The 25251-nt window shown below is 36.7% G+C and overlaps 1 protein-coding gene across 1 annotated transcript in view; it reads right to left on the bottom strand.

Moving 5' to 3' along the window:
• The window catches only part of RELN (reelin), a 419315-nt gene that overhangs the window by 48043 nt on the left and 346021 nt on the right, over nt 1-25251 (bottom strand). The window contains 10 exon segments of the mRNA XM_006085409.3: nt 1042-1210; nt 5503-5752; nt 6600-6858; nt 9130-9277; nt 10737-10957; nt 17821-18050; nt 19780-19882; nt 19984-20155; nt 22045-22227; nt 23049-23133. Of these exon segments, the coding sequence (XP_006085471.1) occupies nt 1042-1210; nt 5503-5752; nt 6600-6858; nt 9130-9277; nt 10737-10957; nt 17821-18050; nt 19780-19882; nt 19984-20155; nt 22045-22227; nt 23049-23133 (1820 nt within the window).

The raw sequence follows: 25251 nt of genomic DNA, 5'->3' as shown, positions 1-25251 counted from the left end.
GGCAGCCCTTGGCTGTCAGTAACTGAAACCAACCCATTTTTGATAATCCTAAGAAACGTTATGCCCTAGATGAATGGTTGAATTTTATGGTCATGTTCTAGGAAGATTTATTCATTCTTCACTTGTGGGGAGTCGAGAGAACAATAATGAGCCCACACTATAACTCCTTTTCCATAAACTGCATCGGTTGCTTTGCTTCTTTTGTAAGGACAACAACTGATTGCCATTTTCTTGGAGGGAACAGGAATTCCTATACAGATTTTAAAACTTTCCTATGATTAGCACTTACTTAGGTGGAGAAAGGAGAATCATGTAGCACCATCCCACTAGACAAGGTGGATTATCTACTTTACTCAAACAGTTGCAAGCACACAGATATTTAGACTTAACTTTATGCCTTTACCAAGGCAATTTTATTAAGCCAACATTATTTCTTTTTTTCCCCACTTACCTTTTTACTATCTCTCTAAAGTGAAGCCACCATCATTTCTTATAGACACAATGAATAAAGTATTTATAATTGTTTTTTTCACATAAAAAATGCTCCAGGTGATAATTTTCAAGATATTATTTAAAATAAAATTTCAGAAACAGACACTTATTTTAAAACACATTTATGATAGCAAATACCTCATTTATCTGACACCACTCACTGTTATATTTACAGTAGTCTGAGTGGCAGAAAACGAAGTCTATTTAAATCTACTAGTACTTTCTATCTAGTGTACCTGTTTTAAATTTAAGACTTGTTCTTGGCAAAGTGAATGAAGGTGGAGAAGCTCACTGATTTCTTGCATATGTCATTCTTTAAAAATATTAGAGTTAAAAGTAAGTAAAAGTGTATTATTTTTGGAAAAGACAAAACAATGTCATCATAAAAACTGGTTTCTATGTTACTTACCAAGAAAGACTTAATTCATGCAGGGGAATACCATCAATAGGTAACAAAATCTTATATATCTCATTTAAACTTGCTGTGCTGAGATCTGACATGCCAAATTATATCACATTTGGGTTCACAACACACAGAAGCATCCATACCTGGTGTAAGGAGGGAGAGGCAGAGTGATTCTGGTCCACTTGTTGAACGTGTCTGACACCAGGATCCGCTGCAGGTGATAGCGACTGCATTCGACATTGGTGGGAAGACAGTCCCTTACCAATGGGTGCCACGATAATCCCAGATCTACCGAGTATTCTAATTCAATAGCTGAAATAGAAGGCATTATTCTGAATAGAAATGTATGTCTCTAGACCCAGGAACCATAATTACTTATGTATTCATTTCAATCAAATATTAATATGATTCCCCCCTTACAATGTTTCCTATTTTGAGATGTTTCCTGGTTTGATTTTTCCCCTCTGTATATCACTGGTTATTATTTTTTTCCATTTTCCATATTAACATAATTTTTCTTTTAAGGGAATATAATCAAATGAAATATAAGTAAAATTTACTGAATCATTCTTTATATTGAGTAACTTTCAGAACCACCATAACAAAGCTGTTAAAGCAATAGTCATAATAGTCATAATTGTCATAATTTATATATATTTATGATTTAACCTAATAGTTATAAAATATATGTTACAGAAATACATCTTGCTCTGCTGTGTAATAGTATATACTGGGAAATCAGAAAGCCATGTAATTTCTGCCAAAGTACCCAATCTGCTCTGGGCCTTTGGAAAGATATTTCTTTCCTTTCTCTTCTTCTGAAACATTCAATTTATACTTCCCATTTTATATTTTTTCTCCCTATTCCCTTCTGAAGGCTTTATAAACTGCTTTAACCCCCACCTCCCTACTGAAATTACTTTCTCTAAGGCTGTGATTCTCAATCTTGGCTGCACACTGAAATCAGCTGGGTACTTTTGAAACTACTGATGCCAGGGTCCTACCCTCAACGATTGTGATTTCACTCTTCTGGGGCATGGCCAAGGTGTCAGGAGCTTTACAGCTCTCCAGGTAATTCTCAGGTACAGCCAGTATGGGATCACTCACTACCCAGAGGTGCCTACCAGCCTTTTCTAGTTAAATACAATGGATTGTCTCAGTCTTCAATGTACTTGTTCTCCCCAGGGCACTGGATATTATTGATCACTCCCTGATTCTTTTTTTTCCTCCCCCCCCCCCCGATTCTTTATACTTTCTTTTTTTTTGGGAAATCAACTGTCTCATTTTCCCTCTGACTCTTGTGCTTACTAACACAGCTACCAACTATGGACATTCTTCCAGACTCCATTTCTGGTCTTCTTTTCTTTTCTTTTTCAAAATATTTTTATTGATTTCAGAGAGGAAGGGAGAGGGAGAGAGATAGAGAGAAACATCAATGATGAGAGAGAATCATTGACTGGCTGCCTCCTGCACACCCGCTACTGGGGACTGAGCCTGCAACCCGGGCATGTGCCCTTGACTGGAATTGACCTTTTAGTCCGCAGACTATCCACTGAGCCAAAATGCCTAGGGCCGGTCTTGTTGTCTACCTCTATACTCTTAGGGCTTCAACTACTAACTCTGTGCCCAATTTATGTCTCAGAATTGATTTTATTCATTCAACAAATGTTCATTCAGCTCTGCATGGTGCTGATGCTGGCATATTGTCATGCACAATATGCACAAAGTTCCTGCTTTGCATATTGAAAGTCCTCTTCACTAAAGAATATCTCCACTCAAAGCTACTTTCACCCAAGCTAAAGAAACACTCATCATTTCCCCTCATAAATAAACATATTTTTAACTACCAAATTCTATCAATGACAAAACTTTTGCACTCATTTTCTAGGTTCAAAATTTAGAAGTTATTTTCAAAATTTTACTCTTCTCTCTTCTTTACCCTCTATACTCAACCATCACCTAGTTGTGAGATCTGCTGCTTCTTTCCTTTTTGTTTGCATCGTCTTGTATTGATTTTACCCATTCCATTTCTCTTCCTGCCCTACAGTTCAGGTCTTCATGGCCTCCTGCAGAGATTACCACTGAGGCTTCTTCACTGGGATGATTCCTTCCCCACCTTCCTCAGCTTTTGGGCTAATATCCCTGAAACATACCAAGGCATTCCTCTGTACTTGTGCCTTCTTATTCATGACCTGGTCAAGCACAAATTCCTATGGCTGCTTTTTAAGGCACTGTGTTGCCAACTGTGCTTTTCCACTTCCCTCTTTCATTTTTTCTTTCAGTTCAACCTCTCTCTCAAGACTCTGCACCAACCGACAGTAGAAGGCACACATGGCTGAGCTTATAGGGCAGAGTTTCTGCCCTGGTGCTGCTATAGGCAAACCATGTCATAACTTAACTCCTTCAGTTCTCATTAACCCCCTATGCTAATGAGGGAGTAGGTATCTTGGACCTTAAAGTGTTTTTCTATTTTTAAATTCAGCACTCTGGTCTCCTTCAGGATGGTCTGCTCACAGTTTCCCCCATAGAACAGGAGAGCTCTACCTCTGCTTCTCTGCTTATGCTGCCAGATGGCATGGGTTTTTTTCCTCCTCTCCATTCACCCTTCAAACCCACTCCAACAATCAATGCTACTCGAGACTCAGGTCCTTTTTGAAATCTTACCAAACTCCTTGGATCGACCATCCATTGAACATCTCTCTCTCCTTTGAACTCTCATTACATTTTGGATCAGTACAATTCCATAGAGCATTTGATTTAGTCATTTATTGGATTCTAACTTTTTGAAATATTCTTTCAACTAGACTGTACCTATTGAGGACAGGGTATGAACCTTATACTTTTCCAAGTTCCACTCCTACTGTCTAGTTTAGTTTTGGCTGATTGAATATAAGGTAGAAAGAATACTTCTGGGATTCCCCCTAAGATATGTGCATTAAGTTCAAACTAATAAATATGAAAAATCTGGATTTTGCAGGACCTTTGAAGTAATCAAATTCCTCAGATTTCAGCATTCCCTTTGAATCTAATACAGAACAAGGTCCTTGTGAACATTCCAGTTTGAATCCCTTGGAAGAAGAGTAGCTTGGGGTGGTGAAAGACCAGGAGGGCCCCAGGTCTATAAGTTCTGGTGAAGAGTCCAAGTATGCAACAATGTCAGTTTTTATTTCTCCTAAGATAGGCCCATTAGTGTGTGCAAGGTATGTATGAGTACGATGTGTACATGCACAATTGAGAGGATGCAAACTGGTCACAATGAGGGTGGCTTAGAATATCCTATGACAACTTTAAGCGTACCAACATTTGCGTCATGGGGGTACTGGAAGGAGAAGAGAGAGAGAAAAAAATTGAAAACCTACTTAAAAAATATTGACAAAAAATATTAGGGAAGTCCCTAATCTGGTGAAGGAAATAGACATACATGTCCAGAAAGCACAGAGAGTTCCAAACAAGATAACCCTAAAGAGGCCCATACCAAGACACATCATAATTAAAATGCAAACGGTTAAAGACAAAGACAGAATCTTAAAAGCAACAAGAGAAAAGCAGTTAGTTACTAATAAGGGCGTGCCCATATAACTTTCAGCTGATTTCTCAGCAGAAACTTTGCAGGTCAGAAGGGAATGGCAAAAAATATGCAAAGTGATGAAAAGCAAGGACCTACAACCAGGATTACTCTACTTAGCAAGGCTATCATTTAGAATCTAAGGCAGCCGTGGGCAAACTACAGCCCGCGGGCCGGATCCGGCCCATTTGAAATGAATAAAACTAAAAAAAAAAAGACCGTACCCTTTTATGTAATGATGTTTACTTTGAATTTATATTAGTTCACACAAACACTCCATCCATGCTTTTGTTCCGGCCCTCCGGTCCAGTTTAAGAACCCATTGTGGCCCTCGAGTCAAAAAGTTTGCCCACCCATGATCTAAGGACATATAAAGAGCTTCCCAGACAAGAAAAAGCTGAATTTCATTACCACCCAACCAGTATTACATGAAATGTTAAAGGGCCTTCTTTAAGAAGAAGAAAAAAAAAGATAAAAAATATGAACAATAAAACAGCAATAAATACATATCTATCAAAAACTGAATCTAAAAAAACCAAAATTAATGAATGAGCAGAAACAGACTCATAGATACAGAGAACATTTTGATGGTTGCCAAATGAGAGAGGTGTTGGGAGATAGATGAAAAAAAATGAAAGGATTAAGAAGTACAAATTGGTTGTGACAGAACAGTCATAGAAATGTAAAGTACAGCATAGGGAATAAGTCAATAATGTCCTAATAACTGTGTATGGTGTTAGATGGGTAAGAGATTTATTGGGATGATCACTTAGTAAGTTATATAAGGTCTAAGCACTGGGGTAAATACCTGAAATTATTGTGTGTCAACTGTAATTGAAAAATAAAAAAAGATTAAAAAAATAAACTACTAAAACTCAATTTACATACATTTTTCAAGAATGCAGTTATGATTTGACTCAAAGTGCTCCTGTGTTTTACATTCAGACTCATCAGAGGTGTAATGTAGTCCTTTGATAGAGGAAGCCTTAGACGCCTATTGATACACATCTGTCCCTCTACCTGCATCTGCAATACTTACCATAACAAGAGTCCGTGACTGAGCAGGAGGCGGCAAAATCTATCTGTAGAAAGGAATCCTCATTCACAGCAATGTCTGTGGTGACTACATAACGGGTGCTGGCCTTTTCGATGAAGACAAGGGCATCACCAGTAGAGCCACACACAGGCATCTTGGTGCCTCCAGGGTGAAGTAGCCATTTCCTGCTATCCAGAGTTGTGAAATCATCCTCCAAGACTGTATTACCAGAAATATTTCCTCCAATAAGAATCTGAAATGTAATTTTAAAAAAGCACAAATTTTCAGTTCGGCTTGAAGATATGAGAAAGTACAATCTTTTTGTTTGTTTTTAGCAGTCAGATTGGTCACAATTGGCATTATACAGCAAACACAACTGTTAGGGGGCCTTTCTGAATGCTCTTGTTTATGTGGTCTGTTTGGCCATCTGGCAAGAAGCCATGAAAAACTGTGAAAACAAATAGAAGGATTGACAAAACCATTCACAGCTTTCATGGGCCAAATTGTGCCTTTGGAAACTATATGTGGAAAAGCAAAATTTGGTTTACATATGATTGTTTTTCATGTAAAATTTCTATTTAAGGACAGTTGTACCCTAAGGCACTTCAGTTTAATTCTTTGTATGGATTCTACAGTTTAACAGGTTCTTTGAGTTCTATTTGATGCGCATTTTATTATATATGAAGATCCTGTAGAGTTGTCCATAGGATGTTAGGGAGGTTTATTTATTTTTTCCTTCAAAGGCTGGGAAAGAGGATTTGGGAGTTACTGCCTGTGGCACCAATGCTAATTTGCACATTTTCCTTTTCAGAGAATTATAACCTCGTATCACGCTTGATAAAGTCCCTCTACCCATATGGCAGAAACTTCTCTGAGCAGGACCTGGGCCTTCTGTTGTGTCATTTATTTTATAGGCTCAGGCAATTGAAGGAAAAGAGAATGAAAGGAAGCTAAATGCCACATCTAATCTAGCTGTGTGCCCTTGGGCAAGTCACTCAACTGCCCATCCTGGGCTTTCTCTACTGAACTGGGGGGCTGCTATCTAAGGCCACATTCAGATAAGTGACAACATTATAATAGTTAATTCTAAAGGGACTGACCTGGTCGATAACCCAGGGACTGTAGAAGTGCCCGTTTTCAGAGGGCTGCCACCAGCGAAGACGTGTAGAAGCAGAACGGGCTTTCATGGGTAACTCCAGGGCGATGTACCTGCCCACGTTGCTGGAGTTGCTGAAAAGGAACTCTTGAAGGAGACTCCACGAGAGGCCGCCGTTGTGAGAATACTGCAGCAGCACAGGTTGGCTCCTGGGATCTGGAACCCCTTTACCACATCCCAGTCTCATGAAGAACTGCACAAATCTGACACGAGTAAAACTTACTGTAGATATTTACTTCAGCGAGAAATTCGCACCATTAGCAAAACACAAGCACTCGGGGTAATACAGGGAGTGCATGGCTTTAATGAATATAACGACTTAACAAATGTCCAAAGAAATCATCTCAAAGCCCGATTTTCTTTTTAATGCTAAAGGGAGTTAATAAAATGTGAAATCTGAAAAAAAGGCAATTCTGCACCCATATTTCTATTTTGCAGTCCTCCACAGAGGCGAATCTGAGGAAAGTGAGCATTCACTGCACCCTTTGGCTATTGTATGAGAAGACAGTAGGGGTCCGAAGACTGTCCAGGTTTGGGAGTGTGTATTGTTATCTATTTCAGGTAAATTTGGATCCTTGTCCTTAGTATCCGAAACAGGAAGAATATAATTAATAGAGTTTACCTCATTTATAGGTGAAGTCATTCATTCTCAGTTTATACCAGTAGATTTTTAGATCTCATATTATTGGTTTTGGGAGATACATTGAAATTCACCAGTTGTAACACCTCTTTGTAAAAGGCCAGACATCTTTTGGAAGAGGTGTGTCAAGCCTGGGCCTCTTTTCTGTCTTTTGTGCCAGGGGCAGGGGAGCATGAGTGTGGGGTGGTGGTGATGGTGGGCTATGCCAACCTCTGACTATTGCTGGGTCTGCGATGGATGATACCGGCCATCGAGAACTGTGGCGGCCAGCCAGTGCAGCCTTTCCAGCTGGCAGGGAGGTGGGCAGAGTGGCAGCAAGCAGCTGGGGTGCCAATGAAAACAAGCTCACATGTTATCTTTGGCAGGCAAACTGTTGGTGCCTGGGCTGGCTGCTTGCTACCTGGTAATGCAGAATAAAATTCATGTGTAATCCAATGCATACAGCCAATTATGTATGCATGCCACACACACGAAATATATTGGGGCTTATAATAAAAGTTATCAGTTCCATATATAAAACCATGCATTCTTCATGGGTTCCTCTTCTCCTCTATCTCCATTAACTGTGTATAAATCTCCTAACCTGAGAAAATTGGGATTTTACACAGAGCATTTCGAGGTCAATATATGCAAATCCTACACAGCATGCTACTCAGATGAGATAAATAATGGAGCTTTTAACATTGGGTTAATGGAAAAAATACATGGTTAGTGCCTAGTGACGTTTATATCTATAAAAACAGTAGTCATTTATAGAGAAAAACTTTTAGCATGTTGTCTAGTTGTATTGGGAAAACGTTTTATTAATTTAGTCATAGATAAACCATATCAGATTTAGAAAAACATAATAATTTTTAAATTAGAGAACTCAGATGCCAATGATAAATCTGAAAAAAAGAGCATCAAATTAAGTCATATGCATTAAAATAGGATGGTGATAAATACCATCTTGCTTCTTCTAACTGTAAAATTATTATCTCACAGATAGAATTGTATTTTCTGTGGGGCATAATCAAATTTATAACTCAACAAATAAAAGATTTAGGAGGAAGGGAGGATAATATATTATGATGTATTTTAATTTGCTCTGAAATGTTTCAAAAAACAAAAACATCATTCTTTTGTTCACTTGCAAAAATAGGTCAGGGTTCCACTTTACACATGTTATACTGTCTTCTTTATTTTCCTGGCTAAGTGTTTGGCACTCATCAACTGATCAAAGGATTCAATTCTTGACAGGACATAATCCTCTGAGCCAGTTCTAAATGTTTGTTTCTGAGGGACTGCGCTCAATTTAGAAAATGAGTGCTTAGAGTGCATGAGCGAGTTATTGGACAGAAATGCTTATAAAGAATAAGGCTACACTTCAAATGTTCTTAACTTAAATTGCTAATGGATATAAAGTTAATTGTAAATAATTCGAGGGTGTATGGTATTTCCATTAGGCTTTCTATTAAGCGCGGTATAAATAATTTCTACACAGTCCAAGTGCTAATGAAAAGCACTCTGAAGAAGATGGATAAAGAAGTTGCAACATTATTTTCCTGAAGTTAAAGTAAGTTAAATATTGCCATTTCTTAGTCACCATCTTATAAAATACCAGATATTAACTTTTGTCTGCTTATTGGTATTTTATTTCTGATCTAGTTATTGCACAATTCTCTTTCAGTTTTAGAATATAAATTATGTAAATTGTGTCTTAATGGAGTCCTTGGTGTGAGAAACTTAGCATTTCCAATGGAAGGCCTTGTCTTTGAGATCTCTTTCTGATTCGATGATGTTCTGCCACTGTACATCACAATGTAATTTTCCAACAACATTCCAAAGTGATTACCTAGCATGTGATAAATCCAGATCTCGTGTCATCAACATGCGCAAGCCATCTTCGTTGAAAAAGAGGTTGTTTCCACTAGAAAGGATTCCACACTTCCGAGATGGCTTTCCACCACTCATTAGTAAGAATCTATCCGATTCCAGCTGACCTGAAAAAGGTAAAAAATGTGGTTTACCTGACTCCAATGATAGTCATATCATTTTTATTTATTTATTTAGTCATATATTTTTAAGGAATATGGTAAGTGCTTTGTGTAGTTCCAAAATATGAAGTCATAAACATCGAAGTCATAGATTTGGGATAAGAGGCCTCTTCAACATTTTAGCAAGTTTGAATTGCTTAACCTTGGCTGTGTTATTTAAGGGTCCACAGGACAGAAGGAGGGGGACTTTTCCTGAGTACCTATGGTCCAGCCAGGTGGGTCCCTCCTTTCTGCTCCTCTACACGGCAAAGGAAGACACTGGCTACTCACAGAGCGATTCAGGACAAAAGTAAGGCAGGGTATGTGACCATTTCATAGACTTCTTCACTATGCCCTTGCTACTGTGAGGACAGTATCAGACAAGTGTTACATAGCTTTACACCGTTGTAATGGGAGAAATTTAAGGATAATTTGATATTTCCTATTAAACAATATTTTTCAAAACAAGCTCTCAAATCTCCTCAGATATTCATCATAGATTTACTTCAGTTTTTTGATTTTGGTAAAATGCAGATAATATAGCAATCTACCATTTTCATCATGAACAACTCAGTGGCATTCAGCACATTCACAATGCTGTATAATCATCACCACTACCTCGTTCCAGAACTTCATTTGCATAATGTTTAAAGGTTCGTTTATGTTGTAGCCAGTATCAGTGTTTCATTCCTTTTTATGTCTAAATAATATTCCATTGTATTGATACTACCTAAATGTAATTTTAGAATGTACCTTAAAACCATAAATGTAATAATTTCATAGACAACTTGGGAAAAAGAAAATAAGTCTTTAATTTGGGACAAAGGAAAAAATCTTTAATCTCACTATCCTAATATAGATAGCTATTACATTTGTTTAGGACTTTCTCTTATGAGGATGTTTTTCCACAGTTTTATCAGAGTGCATATCCAAAGGATATTTAATTGTGAATACTTTCAATTATTACATCATATGTATTTTTCTATGTTGTAACATTATCGTCACATATAATGTTAGATTCTAGGTATAACTGAGGTACAGAGAGTGATAAGAGGCTGCTTAATGAGTTGGTGGTAAAGCAATGAAAGGAATTTCCATCTCTGGAAACTTTTCTTTCCATCCAAGAAGATTAACCCTCTATAGACATTTTCTAAAATTACCATTAATGAGAAATTACATGTGATAGCAAAGTGGTGAAAATAACCTTAGTTTTTCTCAATTACAGTCTTGTTCTCTCTCTCTGACCATTGTTTCAAAAACGGAACCCTATAAAATTCAGAACTAAATGAAGGCTTGGGTAGTTTCAATTGCAGTGATAACTAATGAAGTATTAGAGTGAAACCTAGTGATTACTTCCAAATTACAAATTTTGTTTAAAATGTAAGCTCTTTCATAAAGCTACATAAAACTTATAAGAAGAGATTACCTTCAAAATCATCCTTGAGAAAATCAGGATTTTTGGTGCTTATTTTACAGGTTGGACCTGAGTAGCCAGGATCACATATGCACTTGGTTCCATTGATACAACTCCCATGTCCATTACACATCTCTTCACATTGGGGACCAATATAGACATTATCAATGGCCCATGTCACTGGCTGAGAGCCAACAGGGTAAAATCCTTGGTACCATCGGAAACGCACAGATCTGGAAAAGAGGAACAAGTCTTTCAAAAGCTCATCAATAGAACAACATACCTTCAAAGTAAGCACATCTGATCAATGAGCAGTGGGCAGTTACTATCACTGACTCACACTCAAGAAACAGAAAATATAATTCAATTTTGGGAACACAAGCTCCATTCCTCAATCTATGAGATTTTGCCAATACAGTTCTTGCTCCCTGTAAGCCCTTCCCAATTCTATCACTATGTCAAAATTCCACCTGATCTTCCAACTTTTTCTTTTCTTTAAAAATATATTTTTATTGATTTCAGAGTTGAAGGGAGAGAATCATTGATCGGCTGCCTCCTGCACGCCCTCTACTGGGGATTGAGCCTGCAACCTGAGTATGTGCTCTTGACTGGAATTGAACCTGGGACCCTCCAGTCTGCATGTCGATGTTCTATCCACTGAGCCAAACTAGCTAGGGCCCAACTTTTTCTTTTTAAAAATTTTATTTTAGAGAGACAGGGAAAGGGGGAGAGAGAACGAGAAAGAGAGAGAGAGAGAGAGAAAAAAACATCAATTTGTTGTTCCACTTGTTTATGCATTCTTGGTTGATTCTTGTATGTGCCCTGATGGGGATCAAACCTACAACCATGGCATATAGGGATGATGCTCTAACCAACTAAGCTACCTGGCCAGGGATGCAACTTTTTCAATATTGACTTTCTTGGTGAAGCTTCTTTCATACCTTCTATCTACATTCTGCATAACAATGTTTTTTAAGTCGAGGTGACATTCGCATAACACAAAAGTATATATATTTTTTGTTTTAACTATTTAAAGCACACAACATAGTGGTATTTAGCAGATTCACAGTGTTAGCCAACCATCACCTCTATAGAGTTTCAAGACATTTTCATCACCCCAAAAGGAAACCTTGTGCCTATTAAGCAGTCCCCCTATTCCCTGCCTCTGGCAACCACTAATCTACTTTCTGTCTCCATGGATTTACCTATTATGGATATTTCATATAATTAGACTCATAAAATAGGTGACCGTTAGTGCCTGGTTTTGTTCACTTAGCACGATGTTTTCAAGGTTAATCCACATTGTAGCAAATATCAGAATTTCATTCCTTTTTATGACTGAATAATGTTCCATTGTATGGATATACCAACTTATTTATTCATTTACCAGCTGATGGATAGGATATTTGTTTGTTTCTACCTTGTGTTATTGTGAATAGTGCTTCTACGAACATCTGTGAACAAGTATTTGCTTAAATACCTATTTTCAATTCTTTTGGGTAAAGTAGTGAACTTGCTGAGTCAGACAGCAGATAACCAGTCCTTTAATTTCTCTCTCTTCCATAATTCTGACGGGATTTCCATTATTATAGTTGTCACAGGTGTAGGTACTTAAAAGCATATTTTTCCTATTGGCTATGAACTCCTTGAGGCCAATCTCCATGCCTCTTTCTTCTTTGCACCCACTCGTGGTGCCCCATATAGTGTTTCACATACAGTGGATGCTCAGTTTGTTGCATAGCATTTGTTGTGAAAAGGCTTATTTTATTCTATTGGTTTATCATCAACCATGTCAAGAGAGAGCCCCAATAGATTATTTTAAAGGGAGGAGTGACAAAATCAGATTTATTTTTAGACCGATGTCTCTTACTTCTTAATTTCTTTTTAAATCAAAGGTACTTTTCCTTTTTATTTGTAAGTGAATTGCCTTTTATTGTTGATGATAGCTAGCCCCTTGGGAATAATCTATATATTTAGGTAGGGGTCCAGAAATAGTTTAGTATATTTTATTATGTACAAAACTCAATTCAAAGAAGATGGATTTATTTCAGAGAAGACAGATATAGAGATGGCATGTATATTCATTTTAGTGCCCTGTGAATCTGTCCAATTTTTAATTATTGTAGAAACCAAATTCAGAATACTTTTTAAAACAGAAATTAGAAGTCAATATTAGGAGCTTTTATTAGGTTTCTAAAGTTTAGTAGAGAGCAAAGCAGATGGAATCAAGTTTTAACCCCAACTTCATTATTTATATCAAGCCTCTAACTATATTAAGCTGCCCCCAAAATGCCAGTTCATAATTAAATTTATTTTCAAATACTTGTCAGAGTTTAGTCTTGGCCAGGAGCACTTCCTACCTTTTGAACTTTCAGACTGCTGAGCTGAGGGAAATGGCTGGAGTTTTTCTTTGAACAAAAGCCTGCATGGATTTTTTTGAACTTCTTATTTATTCAAGTGTTCTGAATACAAATGAACCACCTTGGTTGGATATTTATTATTGTTCACCTGCCTTGACACAGAAACTGCAAGCGCTATGATAAATGGGCTGAAGGGCCTGGTCTCACTGTGGTTGTCTTCTCCTGAAATCTTATTTTGAAAATCTCTCACTGACACCCTCCCTGGTGAATGTCAGTGCCTGTTCTCCCAAGCCAGTGGTATTCAAAAGAACCTGTTCTTTAAATGTAAACTTAAAATTTCAAGCACACAACAGTGCTTTCATGAAATAGGGGTTTTGGTTGACTCATTACGAAACTGTATAAAGCAAAAGCAATCAGGAGTTTTAAAGACAAAAAAACTCTAGATGAAAAGGACACAAAGGTGATGTGAATAAAATTCAGTGGAAGCTCAACACTTATGCTTCAAATGTGAACTGCCTACATGTGGAGGCAAAAAATGACATTTCTATACCTGAAAACATTGAAAATACTTTTTATGGTGCCCAATGGCCAGTAAATGCACAGAAAGGGGTCATTTAAACATGGGTTATATATTTTTTTAGCATCTAGCACTTGTGCCATTATTGTGTACTGTGCTGAATACAAACCAAGGGATGGTTGACTGAGTTGGAGAAAATTTGACTTTTGCCTTCCAGCAATTCATGCCTGTGTGGTTTCTAAGAAGAGTGTTAATTCTTTTCCTGAAACAAGGACTAGACACCACTATGAAGGCAAATTCTCCTCTTTGCAGAAATGGTTGAATGCTGCTTGAAAGATAGGTTTATATCATTGTGCGAGTGGGCATGCCTCCTTAATGGATTTACTTTCTTTTCATAGAAATAGAAACAACATGGAATACAAATAACATGATGGTCTGAGTTCTGTACCTTAGTTATAATTGGAGGAGGGATATTTTAAACCGACAATACCAGTCAGCGAAAATATCAGTGTCTACACTTCTCTTGTTCATATTTCCAAATTACATCATCATGCCTTATGTGCCAACAGTCTGGTGGACATGACCAAAGGCTAAGTGAGGCAGGCGCCGCGGCACCAGGGCACTGTCCTGGAGTGGGTCTCCTCACTCAGAACTTCTGATTGGCAGATCTTTGTGACCTTATTTCCTACTCCTTGAAATAATATTCTTTTCATGTGGGAACTTGCTGAAGCAAGTCTCAGTTGTCAAAGCAATCTCAAGTCATGGCTTACAACCTATATGTAGGGTTGTTTTCTATTTAATAATTAGCTGGGAAATTAAAGGTCTATTAAAGAGAAAACCTAGAGCTTCTCAGCAATACCATAATGGTCATGGTACTGGTTGCAGGGGCCTAAGAGACTGGCTCTCCAGGCGCCTTTCCCTGCTTACACTGCCCATAAGCTGGGATTTGGGGGCAGCCAGGCTTCTGTTGCTATTGACTTTCTGGCCACAGCTGATTGGTTCAGATTTTCTTTTCCAGAAATGTGAAGTCATGAGTTCCAGAAGATGAGAGCTGTGGTTGCTGAGTGTATTAATACCAATATGATAAAAATGAGGATCACACCTTCTGTTGCTGATGGCCTCACACTTCCTGAGTGGAGTCCATGTTATTATTCTCCATGTTATTATTGTCTTTGTTCATGTATGTTTCCAGTAAGTTCTTCCACTTTTTACTATATATCTTTATATTTCTTGTAATATGTAACCTTAAATAATACAACTGATTTTGGATAAAAAGATTTTACTGAGCTACAAGCTCATTCCACCTCCGACCCCCACCCATACCCCCACTGTAGCAGTTTTCTGGTTGTGCTGGCTGAATCCTCAGCTCTACCTGTTCCAATGTTCTCCAGAGACTCTCCCTGCCTCCTCGGCGGTCACTTCTAAAGATCCTTGAGGACATTTTGCTTAGTAATGCTTTTTCTTTTTCTTTTTTTAAACACAGATTGTCTATTAGAAGAATATCCTGTTGTAAATAGCAAGAATTAATAAATAACATATTGTTTGGCCAGGGTAGCTCAGTGGTTGAGCTCCAACCTATGAACCAGGAGGTCATGGTTCGATTCCAGGTCAGGGTACATGCCTGGGTTGCGGGCTTGATCCCCAGTGTGGGGCTTGCAGGAGGCAGCCGATCAATAATTCTCTCTCATCATTGATGTCTCTATTTCTCTCCCCCCCTTTCCCTTCCTCTCTGAAATCAATAAAAATAAATTTAAAAAATAAATATCATATTCAACAACACAAAATATTAAAGCCCTTAACAATTAAATTATAAACATTATGCTGATTATATGAAACGGAATCAGATTTATGTTCAAAGATAATGCAGATTTTTGAAAATTCCTTTTTACCCTTTTGGAAAAGTACTAATAGTTTTGCTTGAACACCCAAGACTTCTAATTATGCTGAGCTTCACATCAGGAATGTAAATCTTGTAAGTATAATATTAATACTTTTTTTTAACATACCCTACAGAATAAGGTCCTTATTCTGAGGGAAAAGACAAATTTTGAGACAAGCTGCTTTGTTGACTTCCTCTCTCTCTTTAAATTTTTTTCTTTTTATTGTTGACACTATTACAGATGTCTTCCATTCCCCGCACCCCTTAGCTCACCTTCACCCAGCCCCTGCCCCCTCTCTCTTGGTCCTCACCACACTATTGTCTTTGTTCATGGGCTATGCATATATGTTCTTTAGCTAACCCCCTTACCTTCCTTTATCCAGCCCCCTAAGCACCCCACCAACCTCCCCTCTGACATATGTCAGTCTGCTCCATGTATCCATGACTCTGGTTCTATTTGTTCCTCAGTTTATTTTGTTCATTAGATTCCACATATTAGTGAGATCATATGGTATTTGCCTTTCTCTGACTGGCTTATTATGCTTAGCATAATAATCTCTAGGTGTCTCCAGGTTGTCCCAAAGGGTAAGAGTTCCTTCTTTTTTACAGCCATGTAGTATTCCATTGTGTAAAGGAGCCATAGCTTTTTTTATCCACTCATCTGCTGATGGGCACTTGGGCTGTTTCCAGATCTTAGCTATTGTAAAGAACATTGCTATAAGCATAGGGGTGCATATATTATTTCTGATTGGTGTTTTGGGATTCTTAGGATATATACCCAGAAGAATTATCACTGGGTCAAAAGGCAGTTCCATTTTTAATTTTTTGAGGAAACTCCATATTGTTTTCCATAATGGCTGCACCAGTCAGCATTCCCACCTGCAGTATACTAGGGTTCCCTTTTCTCCACATTCTTGCCAGCACTTGTTGTTTGTTGATTTATTGTCACTAGCCATTCTGACAAGTGTGAACTGATTCCTCATTGTAGTTTTAATATGCATCTCCCTGATTAGTGAGCTTGAGCTTTTTTCATGTCTATTGGCCACCTGTGTGTCTTCTTTGGAGAACTGTCTATTCACATCATTTACCCATTTTTAAATTGGATTGTTTGTCTTCCTGGTGTTGAGTTGTATTAGTTATTTATATATTTTTGAGATTAACCCCTTATCAGATGAATTATTGGTGAATATGTTCTCCCATACCATAGGTTCCCTTTTCATTTTATTGATGGTTTCTTTTGCTGTGCAGAAGCCTTTTAGCTTGATGTAATCCCATTTGTTTATTTTTTTCCTGTGTTTCCCTTGCCCTCAGAGACTCATCAGCAAAAATATTGCTCAAAGAGATCTGATATTTTACTGCCTATGTTTTCTTCTAGGATTTGTATGGTTTTGTAACTTACATTTAAGTCTTTTATCCATTTTGAGTTTATTCTTGTGTATGGTGTAAGTTGGTGGTCTGGATGTATTGTTTTGCATGTACCTGTCCATTTTTCCCAACACCATTTATTGAAGAGACTGCTTTTACTCCATTGTATGCCCTTGCTTCCTTTGTCAAATATTAATTGACCATAATGGTGTGGGTTGACTTCTGGGCTCTTTATTCTGTCCCATTGATCTATATACTTGCTCTTGTGCCAGTACTCTGTGTTTCACTTACAGCTGTAAACCTAATTTTGCCCCATCTTGTATATGTAACAAGATTGCTGACAGAGGGCCCTGGCTGGTGTGGCTCAATTGGTTGGAGCATTGTCCTGTACCGCAAAAGGCTTTGGGTTCAATTCCGGTCAGGGCACATATGGGAGGCAACAGATCAATGTTTCTCTCTCTCTCTCATCAATAAAAATGTATTCTTGGGTAAAGATTTAAAAAAATGCTGACAGAGGTTGAAAAAGTAGAAATGCCTGTGGAAAGACTACTAACAATTTTTTTGAGACACGCAAAACATTCTGTCTTCTCCCCGCACAAGAAACATCGGTAGATGTTTGGAAGCCATAAAATTCCTACTGCATTTATATTGTGATGGAGGAGGGAATGGGAAGGGTTACATTAGGGGAAAGTCATATTTCTGTTGCTTCCCAATTGATCTAATAAAGAACCAAGGGGGATATGAACCCTTCGACAGAGTGCTGCCCCTTTTGTGCTCCTTTAAATCTATCTTCAAACCATAAGTTAGTAGTATGTTAGTTCAGCGTCCTTTGTTTTAAACATACATCAGTCTGTTTCAAGTGAAGAACTGAAGAAGAAATTTGAAAGTGGAAATTTCCCCGATAAAGTCAATAATGATGCCAAAAGAAAACCACCAAATGAAAAATAAATGTGGCAAAAAGTCGCAGGTCCTTACCCACAAAGGTGCAGCTTCCCGAAGTGCACAACCTCTCTCCGCCAGCCCTGGGTGGTCCCTGCGTAGTAGGTGCTGCTCGGGTGGTGCTCAGTGGAGCACAAGGAGCTGACGTGGCCGCTGCTGTGGTAGCAGAGGGGGAGCAGCAGGTGCCAGGTTGCCCCAAAGTCCCTTGAAAATTCCAGTTTTATTGGCTCAGCAGATGAGCTATCAGTTGAGCATCCAACGTTGATCTTGGGGAAGAAGAAAAAATGACACAAATTACCTTGAAGCAATAAGCCTTGAAATGATTCACCACATCATTATTATCTTGAGTCCATTTCCTGGGAACTGTCTTGCTGAAATATTAAACACTATGAAATTCTGTTTTGCTTGAGTAATATCGGATATTACCTTTAAGTAATACTTTTTCATAAAGAAACTCAATGGGTCTCATGAAAAATTTATTTCCCCTCATTTTATTAAAAAACAACAACTAGGAAGTGGGTAAAGCAGAGGCTGGCACAGAATTCTGGTTCTTACCTTTGGCCTATTTTCATGGCCAAACCAAATTAATAGTAATGAAAAGACTCTCTCTCTAATTTTAACCATCAGTTTTTTCTAGTCTGCTAGACAGGAATACCTTCCATTTTCCTTCTTGTGACACCTTCCAAATATATGTAATCCCAGTTTTGCATGAGCAGAATCTTCAACATATTTTTAATATTAAAATCATTTTTCCCAGAACAGGGAGGGCATTCTTAGAAAGACCTTTTTAATGATTAAGGAAATAACCCTTCCAGTCCTTTCCCCATATTTTCAAGTAAATTAAACTAAAACATAATTAAGTAAATGCATGTGATTTTGTCTTATGAAATTTTTTTCTCTTCCCATTGAGATAACATTTTCTTGCTATCATAGCAACCGGATATATATATATATATATATATATACATATATAGCAACAGGATATATTTATATCTATATTTGCTTAACTTATTGATTATTGTGAACTTATCCCTCTTACCTCTGGTGAATAAACTATTGAGATTTGATAACCTTTTTAACTATAGGCATTTGTTTCTACTTGGAGTCTTTTGATAACAGAACTCTTTTATTAATATTTAAAGCATAAAATTTAGAAAATATAACAGAAAGTCATATAAGTAACTTAAAATTAGAAAACCTAACAGAAAATTTAGAGTAAATACAGAATAATTTCTTCACCAAGGCATCATTTGGTTCCTGACTTTTAAAATGTAAGAGATACCTCTAATTTAGAGACTACAGAGAGTTAATCTAAAGCAAATATTCAAAACTGTGTTGATGCAATTAGACACTATTTTAAGAAAGTCTGCCCAATGATATGACACAAGTATCTTTGGAGGTTAGTACTATTGAAGCCTGGCATAATGCACCTTTGGTTCTGCTAATTTTATCTAAGTTTTTGAAATAATAAAGGTTTTTAAAAATACATTATTAATTACTTTATTGAAAAATAGAGTTCATGAATATTCATGAAATACACAGAGAAAATATATTTGAAATTATAAAAACAATGCAGTATTATTTTATCCGTAAAATTCATGACACCATGGTAAATATTACATATATGTGCTGGCATTATATAGGCTATAGTTACATTGACTTGGGTCCTAAGTAACACATAACAATTATGAAAATAATAATATTAGAAGAGTATGTCCTTTTTATACTTATAATGTTTAAAATAATTTATTTCAACAACTTCCCATTTTAGAAGGTGGGAGATTATGTCATAAGTAAAGGACAAAAATTCAGAAATAAACCTTAGTATGACAATTCGTTCTGCTAATAAAAATGAGTTACGATGTAAAACCTGTTTTGTCCTTGTATAAAAATGGAAAGCCATAATGCATGAAATTATCTGAGATTTTCCTCTTTGTTCCTAGGTTTTGTTCATGATAAAATGTAAAGCATTTCTGGTAGAACGAAGCCAAGTACCTCAAATTGTATGATGGTGTTCTCATTCACACTGAGGTCGCGGGTGGTAATGGAATGCTCACCGACTTCATTTGAAACGAACACCATAGCTGAATCTTCCTCACTGTCATACAAAACAACAACAAGGAATCCGTTTAGGTGAAAGTTCATTGTGATTTGTAGAGAGCAGTGGTTTTATTTTTAGTTTCTGAATTAAAAACTTACGGTGCTCCCTTTGAAGAATATGGGCAATAAAGACCAATGTTACCACCAGGATAGAAAAACCAATTGTCTTCTCTGGGCCCAAAGTCAAATGTATCCAGAAGCATCACAGGGTTGTTTAAATTATTTCCATCAATAATGAAGTCATCAATGATCCAGATTTCTTCTTTCTTACCTAAGGCATTTTTGGAGAAAGCAAGTTTTTCCAATGGTGAAAATCAGATGGACATTTTGCTCATGGGAGAAAGTCAAGGACAGAGGGACTCAGTAACAACAGGTTAAACATATGCCTTGGCAATGAAACACTAACTACATAACACTGTGTTTACAGTGATTATAGTGACAGTATAAAACAAATTAAGCTTTCAATCATATTAAATCGACACAGGATGGAACAGCCTTATTAATTCAAGAAAGATGTGACAAACAGCTTGTGTAAGTGTGCTGCCTTTTTTGTCATAGTGGTGCTACTAACCCTCCCAGTGACAAGAGCGAGCTTTGAGTTTGTTTTCATGGTTTCAGGGAATATATAAGACGTCTGGATCTGTGAGGATGGGCAGTCAACCTTCAGACTTAGAACAGAGCTATACTAACTAGTCTATTCAAGAAGCAGCTCATGATTTTAGAGTTAACCCATGGTTTAGCATCATGCTTTTGTCAGGCGGAAGGATCATGGCTATTAAAACACTGCCTGATGCATAATTTTACTTAATTGTTAAAAACTATACAGAAGAAAATACTGTTATATACTTTATTTTTTCTTAATGATTTTCAAAACATCTGTTTATTTAAAGATATGCGGAAATACCCAGAAAACTAGTAAAATCACTCCTTAGGCTGTCATAGAATTTGATTCATGGCTTAGGTTGGGTGTTTAGGGAAGATATTACTAAGTAGATAAGAAAGGCAAACCAAAGCTACTTTTGCAAAGCACTGTTTACATTGAATTGAAAACAAGATAAAGACCAGGCCAAGCAGAAACGTCAAGATTTCCCAAGGTTGCTTTTTCACAGGTTCCTATTTTTAGTACAATTCTTACAAAATATAAAAAAGTACTTTTAAACAGGAGCCTGTAGGAGTAACCTGATGATTGAAATGGTTCTCTCTCTCCTTCATTTTGGAAGCAGTTGGTGAAAACAATAAAGAAGAACCAGGTAAGCATTCCAAACACAACACAAAGACAATATCCTTTGGACTGTGAAACTGGTTGCATTCCTTTGTGAATTTTTATTTGGTCCAAACAGAGAAGATTATATTTAACATAAATATAAAAGGTACAAAACATAAAAGATGAAGTTTTCTCTTCACAACAAATTAAAAGTATTTATTTTGACTTATTAGTTATAAAGGAAATGCTCAGGTTAAATTTTAGAGATGGCAGTACATTTTTCTTATTTATTTCTGTGTTACCTCTGCAAAGAATCTGCTTAATGTGGTATTTCCATGCTTACATAGACCATTAAATGCATAATTTGGCAGAGTCTGGTCCTTTATAATCAGCAGTTAATAGAAATATAGGATGCAATAAAACATTAAAAATTTGTAAAATCATTTTCTTTGACCATTTGAAAATGCTATTAAATTATACATTCACTTTGCCTTTTCAACTGAAACAAGTGTATGTGATAAGAATATTTTATCTAAGGTACTATCTGCGTGGTGTGTAAGCCCTCTCACTTTGTCATGGCATTTTGCTATAATGTTCTATCTCGCTAATGAAATGCCACACTCAGAAGAACTATGTGTTCCTAAATGAATTCAGCAAAAAATGTAGTTACAATTGATGAGTGCCTAATGGTAATGTTGGATTATTTTTTAAAAACCTTAGACCTATGACAAGATTCGGTTATATTTTCATCATCAAGAGAATTTATGGATCAAATATGAAGAAATGATAAAGATATATATAAATATTAATTGAGACTCCTCAAAAGTGAAGCATGTGAAATGTGTGTGATGAATAGCTAAGCTACTCAGTTGATAAACACTTCCTCCCACTTTAGAAACAAACGTGTTAACATGACACAGTCAGTGCTCATCATAAGAAAACATGTGCATTTTTACCGTTATTATAAGGCTGCCAGAGTCTGAATCTTGTAGCATTGGTTTGGGCGGTGTATGGCAAGGGAACATTAATGAAAAGTATGTTGGTCATTTGAGGGAAATAAAATTCATCCATCAGGTGCCAAGTGATTCCCCCATTGACAGAGAATTGTAATAGAATAGAGTGAGACCTCTCTGGAGTACCTAGAAAGAAGAAAATACAAGCATAAGACATTCTGTGCTAAAACGGGGAAACAGTCTGCTCATAGACTAGTCTTTTGGCATCACTGCATAAGCTGACTTATATTCACATAGAGGTTTTGTAGTCCAAATACTTAGAGGCAACTTAAAGTATTGACAGGTTGAATTTTCTGTATGAATATATCTCAAAAAACAACAAATCTTGGATTTTCATACAATAGTATCTCCTCTTTCCAGCTATAGACATATCTTTGTGTTTTCATTTAGGAAATATTACATAAACTTCTTTTAAAATTCTATTGGCATCCCAAGTTTACAGAGGATCAAACATTTAAATCTCAGGATACAAATAAAAATCTATTTGAAAATTTGTTATATACAATTGGCATTATTTGTCAAGAAAGTTACTTAGTTAATATGAAATCTCGGAATGACAAAAGAGTTGGTTTTTTTGAATTCACATATGTAAAAGAAATCTAAGATTTCTATGAGTTAAACATTTTTAATTTTAAAATTCTTACAGCTAGAAAGTAGTGGTGGAAAAAGACTCAGGGACATGATAATAAATTTAACTACCACAGAACTAGTATGATTATTATAGCTATGTGCAATTATTATAAAATCAGTCATCTTACCTTATATCAAGATGAATTTTATTATAGAAGAACATTTATTAACCTTCATGTACTTAAATTTATGTTAGCTCTTCCATATGATAAAATTTATGGACCTCAAATACATTATTTCTTTGTGGATAAGGAATTGTGCATGGGAGAATTTTCTTGAAGGGAAATAATAAAATCATACCCATAGAAATGACTTACCTTTTGCTATAAATCTAAGTGAAAACTGGACATACATGGTATTGGTACAGTCTAGATCTCTTGAAATAAGCATCCTTAGTCCTTCCTGAAAACAAAATATAATATGTTAAGCAATCTTATTTCATTGAAAAATCATTTTGATTTTATACACCCTAACTTGGATCAGCTAAGTAATAGATACATACATGTAATGATCAAGAAGCCATATTTGGTCTAGTATAAAAGGAAAAATTGATAGTTTCCACTTTCTTAAAGGCTTTCATTTCCTATGCCTGAATGACACAATTGCATTATCTCAAGTCTAAATCACATTTTGCTGTGACTATTAGAAAAAAGTGCAAAAATGATAGCATTATATATCTACAGGCTTTTTTTTTTTTTTTTAAATAGCCTCCTTTGATCCCAGCATGCTGTGAGCAGACTAACGAGGAAACAGATGGAAAATGTGCCAAGTGCTCCTGCTGGAAGCTGGGAACTGATAGGTGAATTTCTCAGGGTCCCAAGGAGTCTTCGGAACTTACCACTCTCCTGCACACTCTGACAGCCCCGGGGGGCTCTCATTCAGGCTGACACAACGCCCTCCAGCTGGTCAAGTTAAATAAGGCATAACTAAGTGAGTCCTCGTGCCTGGGCTCTACCCGCTCATGCAGAGAAGCCGAGGAAGGAGGAAAATGGTCACATTAGCTTTAGCAATTTTTTTCTGCTAATAACTATTTCTGGTTGCCTGGCAATGACAGCTCCATAGCTTGTTTTCTATGTGTGTATACAGGACTGCAGTGAAGGCCAATAAAATTTCACCATGAAAATGTCCTAAGTTAAATTTTTATAAGTTAAAAAAAATTTTAATTTTAAAATTCTTACAGCTAGAAAGTAGTGGTAGAAAAAGACTCAGGGACATGATGATAAATTTAACTAAATTTAAAAGGTCCAAACTGGTTTTTTAGTTTTTCAGCTGTGACTTCTGAATGAAGTGACTTTTGGTGGTGAAGGGCTGTGTTATCCTGAGTAACACTGTCAATTGATTTTTTAAAACAAATACCAAATAGATTTAGGCAAAGCAAATTCTTCCTCTTCTTCAGAACATCTGCTGTAGAGCACTTTCCGCGATAGCTGAAACATTTTACATAGAACTGATTTTGTAATAGCAACCGCATACTGTCCACAACATGCTCTGTTCTAAAACTGACACCTCACCAAAACCGGTTTGGCTCGGTGGATAAAGTGTTGGCCTGCAGACTGAAGGGTCCCAGGTTCGATTCCGGTCAAGGGCATATATCTTGGTTGTGGGCACATCCCCAGTAGGGGGTGTGAAGGAGGAAGCTGATCGATGTTTCTCTCTCATTGATGTTTCTAACTCTCTCTCTCTCTCCCTTCCTCTCTGTAAAAAAATCAATAAAATATATTAAAAAAAGAAAAAGCTTTGAGGTAGTTAGTTGATAGATCCAACTAATACATATCCCTTGCTAGTATTAAGAAAAAGGACTACAACTACCCTTCCCCTTTTATTATGGAATGTAGGTATACTAGTAAGTTGTTCCATATAATTTGAAAAAGTTCCGGGGTGTCTAATTTTATACTTCACTTTGTAAGAGCAACTTTGTTGAAAGTGGGTATGATCTGTAATATGTAAATATCTTCCTTTTATATTTGTAGTATTTGTTTATAGTCCAGCACTTGACATTGATAATTACATGGTGAATCGGTCAGGCTTGGGTTCTGCATATATTCTAGTTCATGTACCAGTAGATATTTTTCTTTTGTCATTGTTTTTCCAGGTTCAGTAATCCATTTGTGCTAAATGTGAGAAATTCTTTTGCATACAACAAGCTATTTTAACTGATACAATTCCTGAGTCTAATAAACATTAAAAAGAGACTATCATTTCTTTTTTCATGAAAGAATGCCTTTCTAGGTCAAACTACAACCTACTGCATGGCACACGCTAAGCCCTCACTACATCTTGCTGAGCTGATGGATAATATGTCTAATACATATAATGCTTGGCTGCTCTTGCATTTGGGTGGCTAAAGGGAAAACATAAAAGACTATATGTCTTCCTCCTTTATCGGGTCTAGGGACCAGGTTAATTCTACTGCTGAACAATTTACCAGGGAAAGATATTTGAATTATGAAAGGTGACAGGGCTTCTCATTTTTAATCCTGTCAACAGTTTCAAACGGATCAGAAGTGAGGTAGCGGTAAT

The sequence above is a fragment of the Myotis lucifugus genome, unplaced genomic scaffold (assembly GCF_000147115.1).
Source record: "Myotis lucifugus unplaced genomic scaffold, Myoluc2.0 scaffold_18, whole genome shotgun sequence".
Classification (NCBI taxonomy): domain Eukaryota; kingdom Metazoa; phylum Chordata; class Mammalia; order Chiroptera; family Vespertilionidae; genus Myotis; species Myotis lucifugus.
Note: the sequence above shows the minus strand (reverse complement) of the source record. Positions and strands in the feature narration are given on the sequence as shown.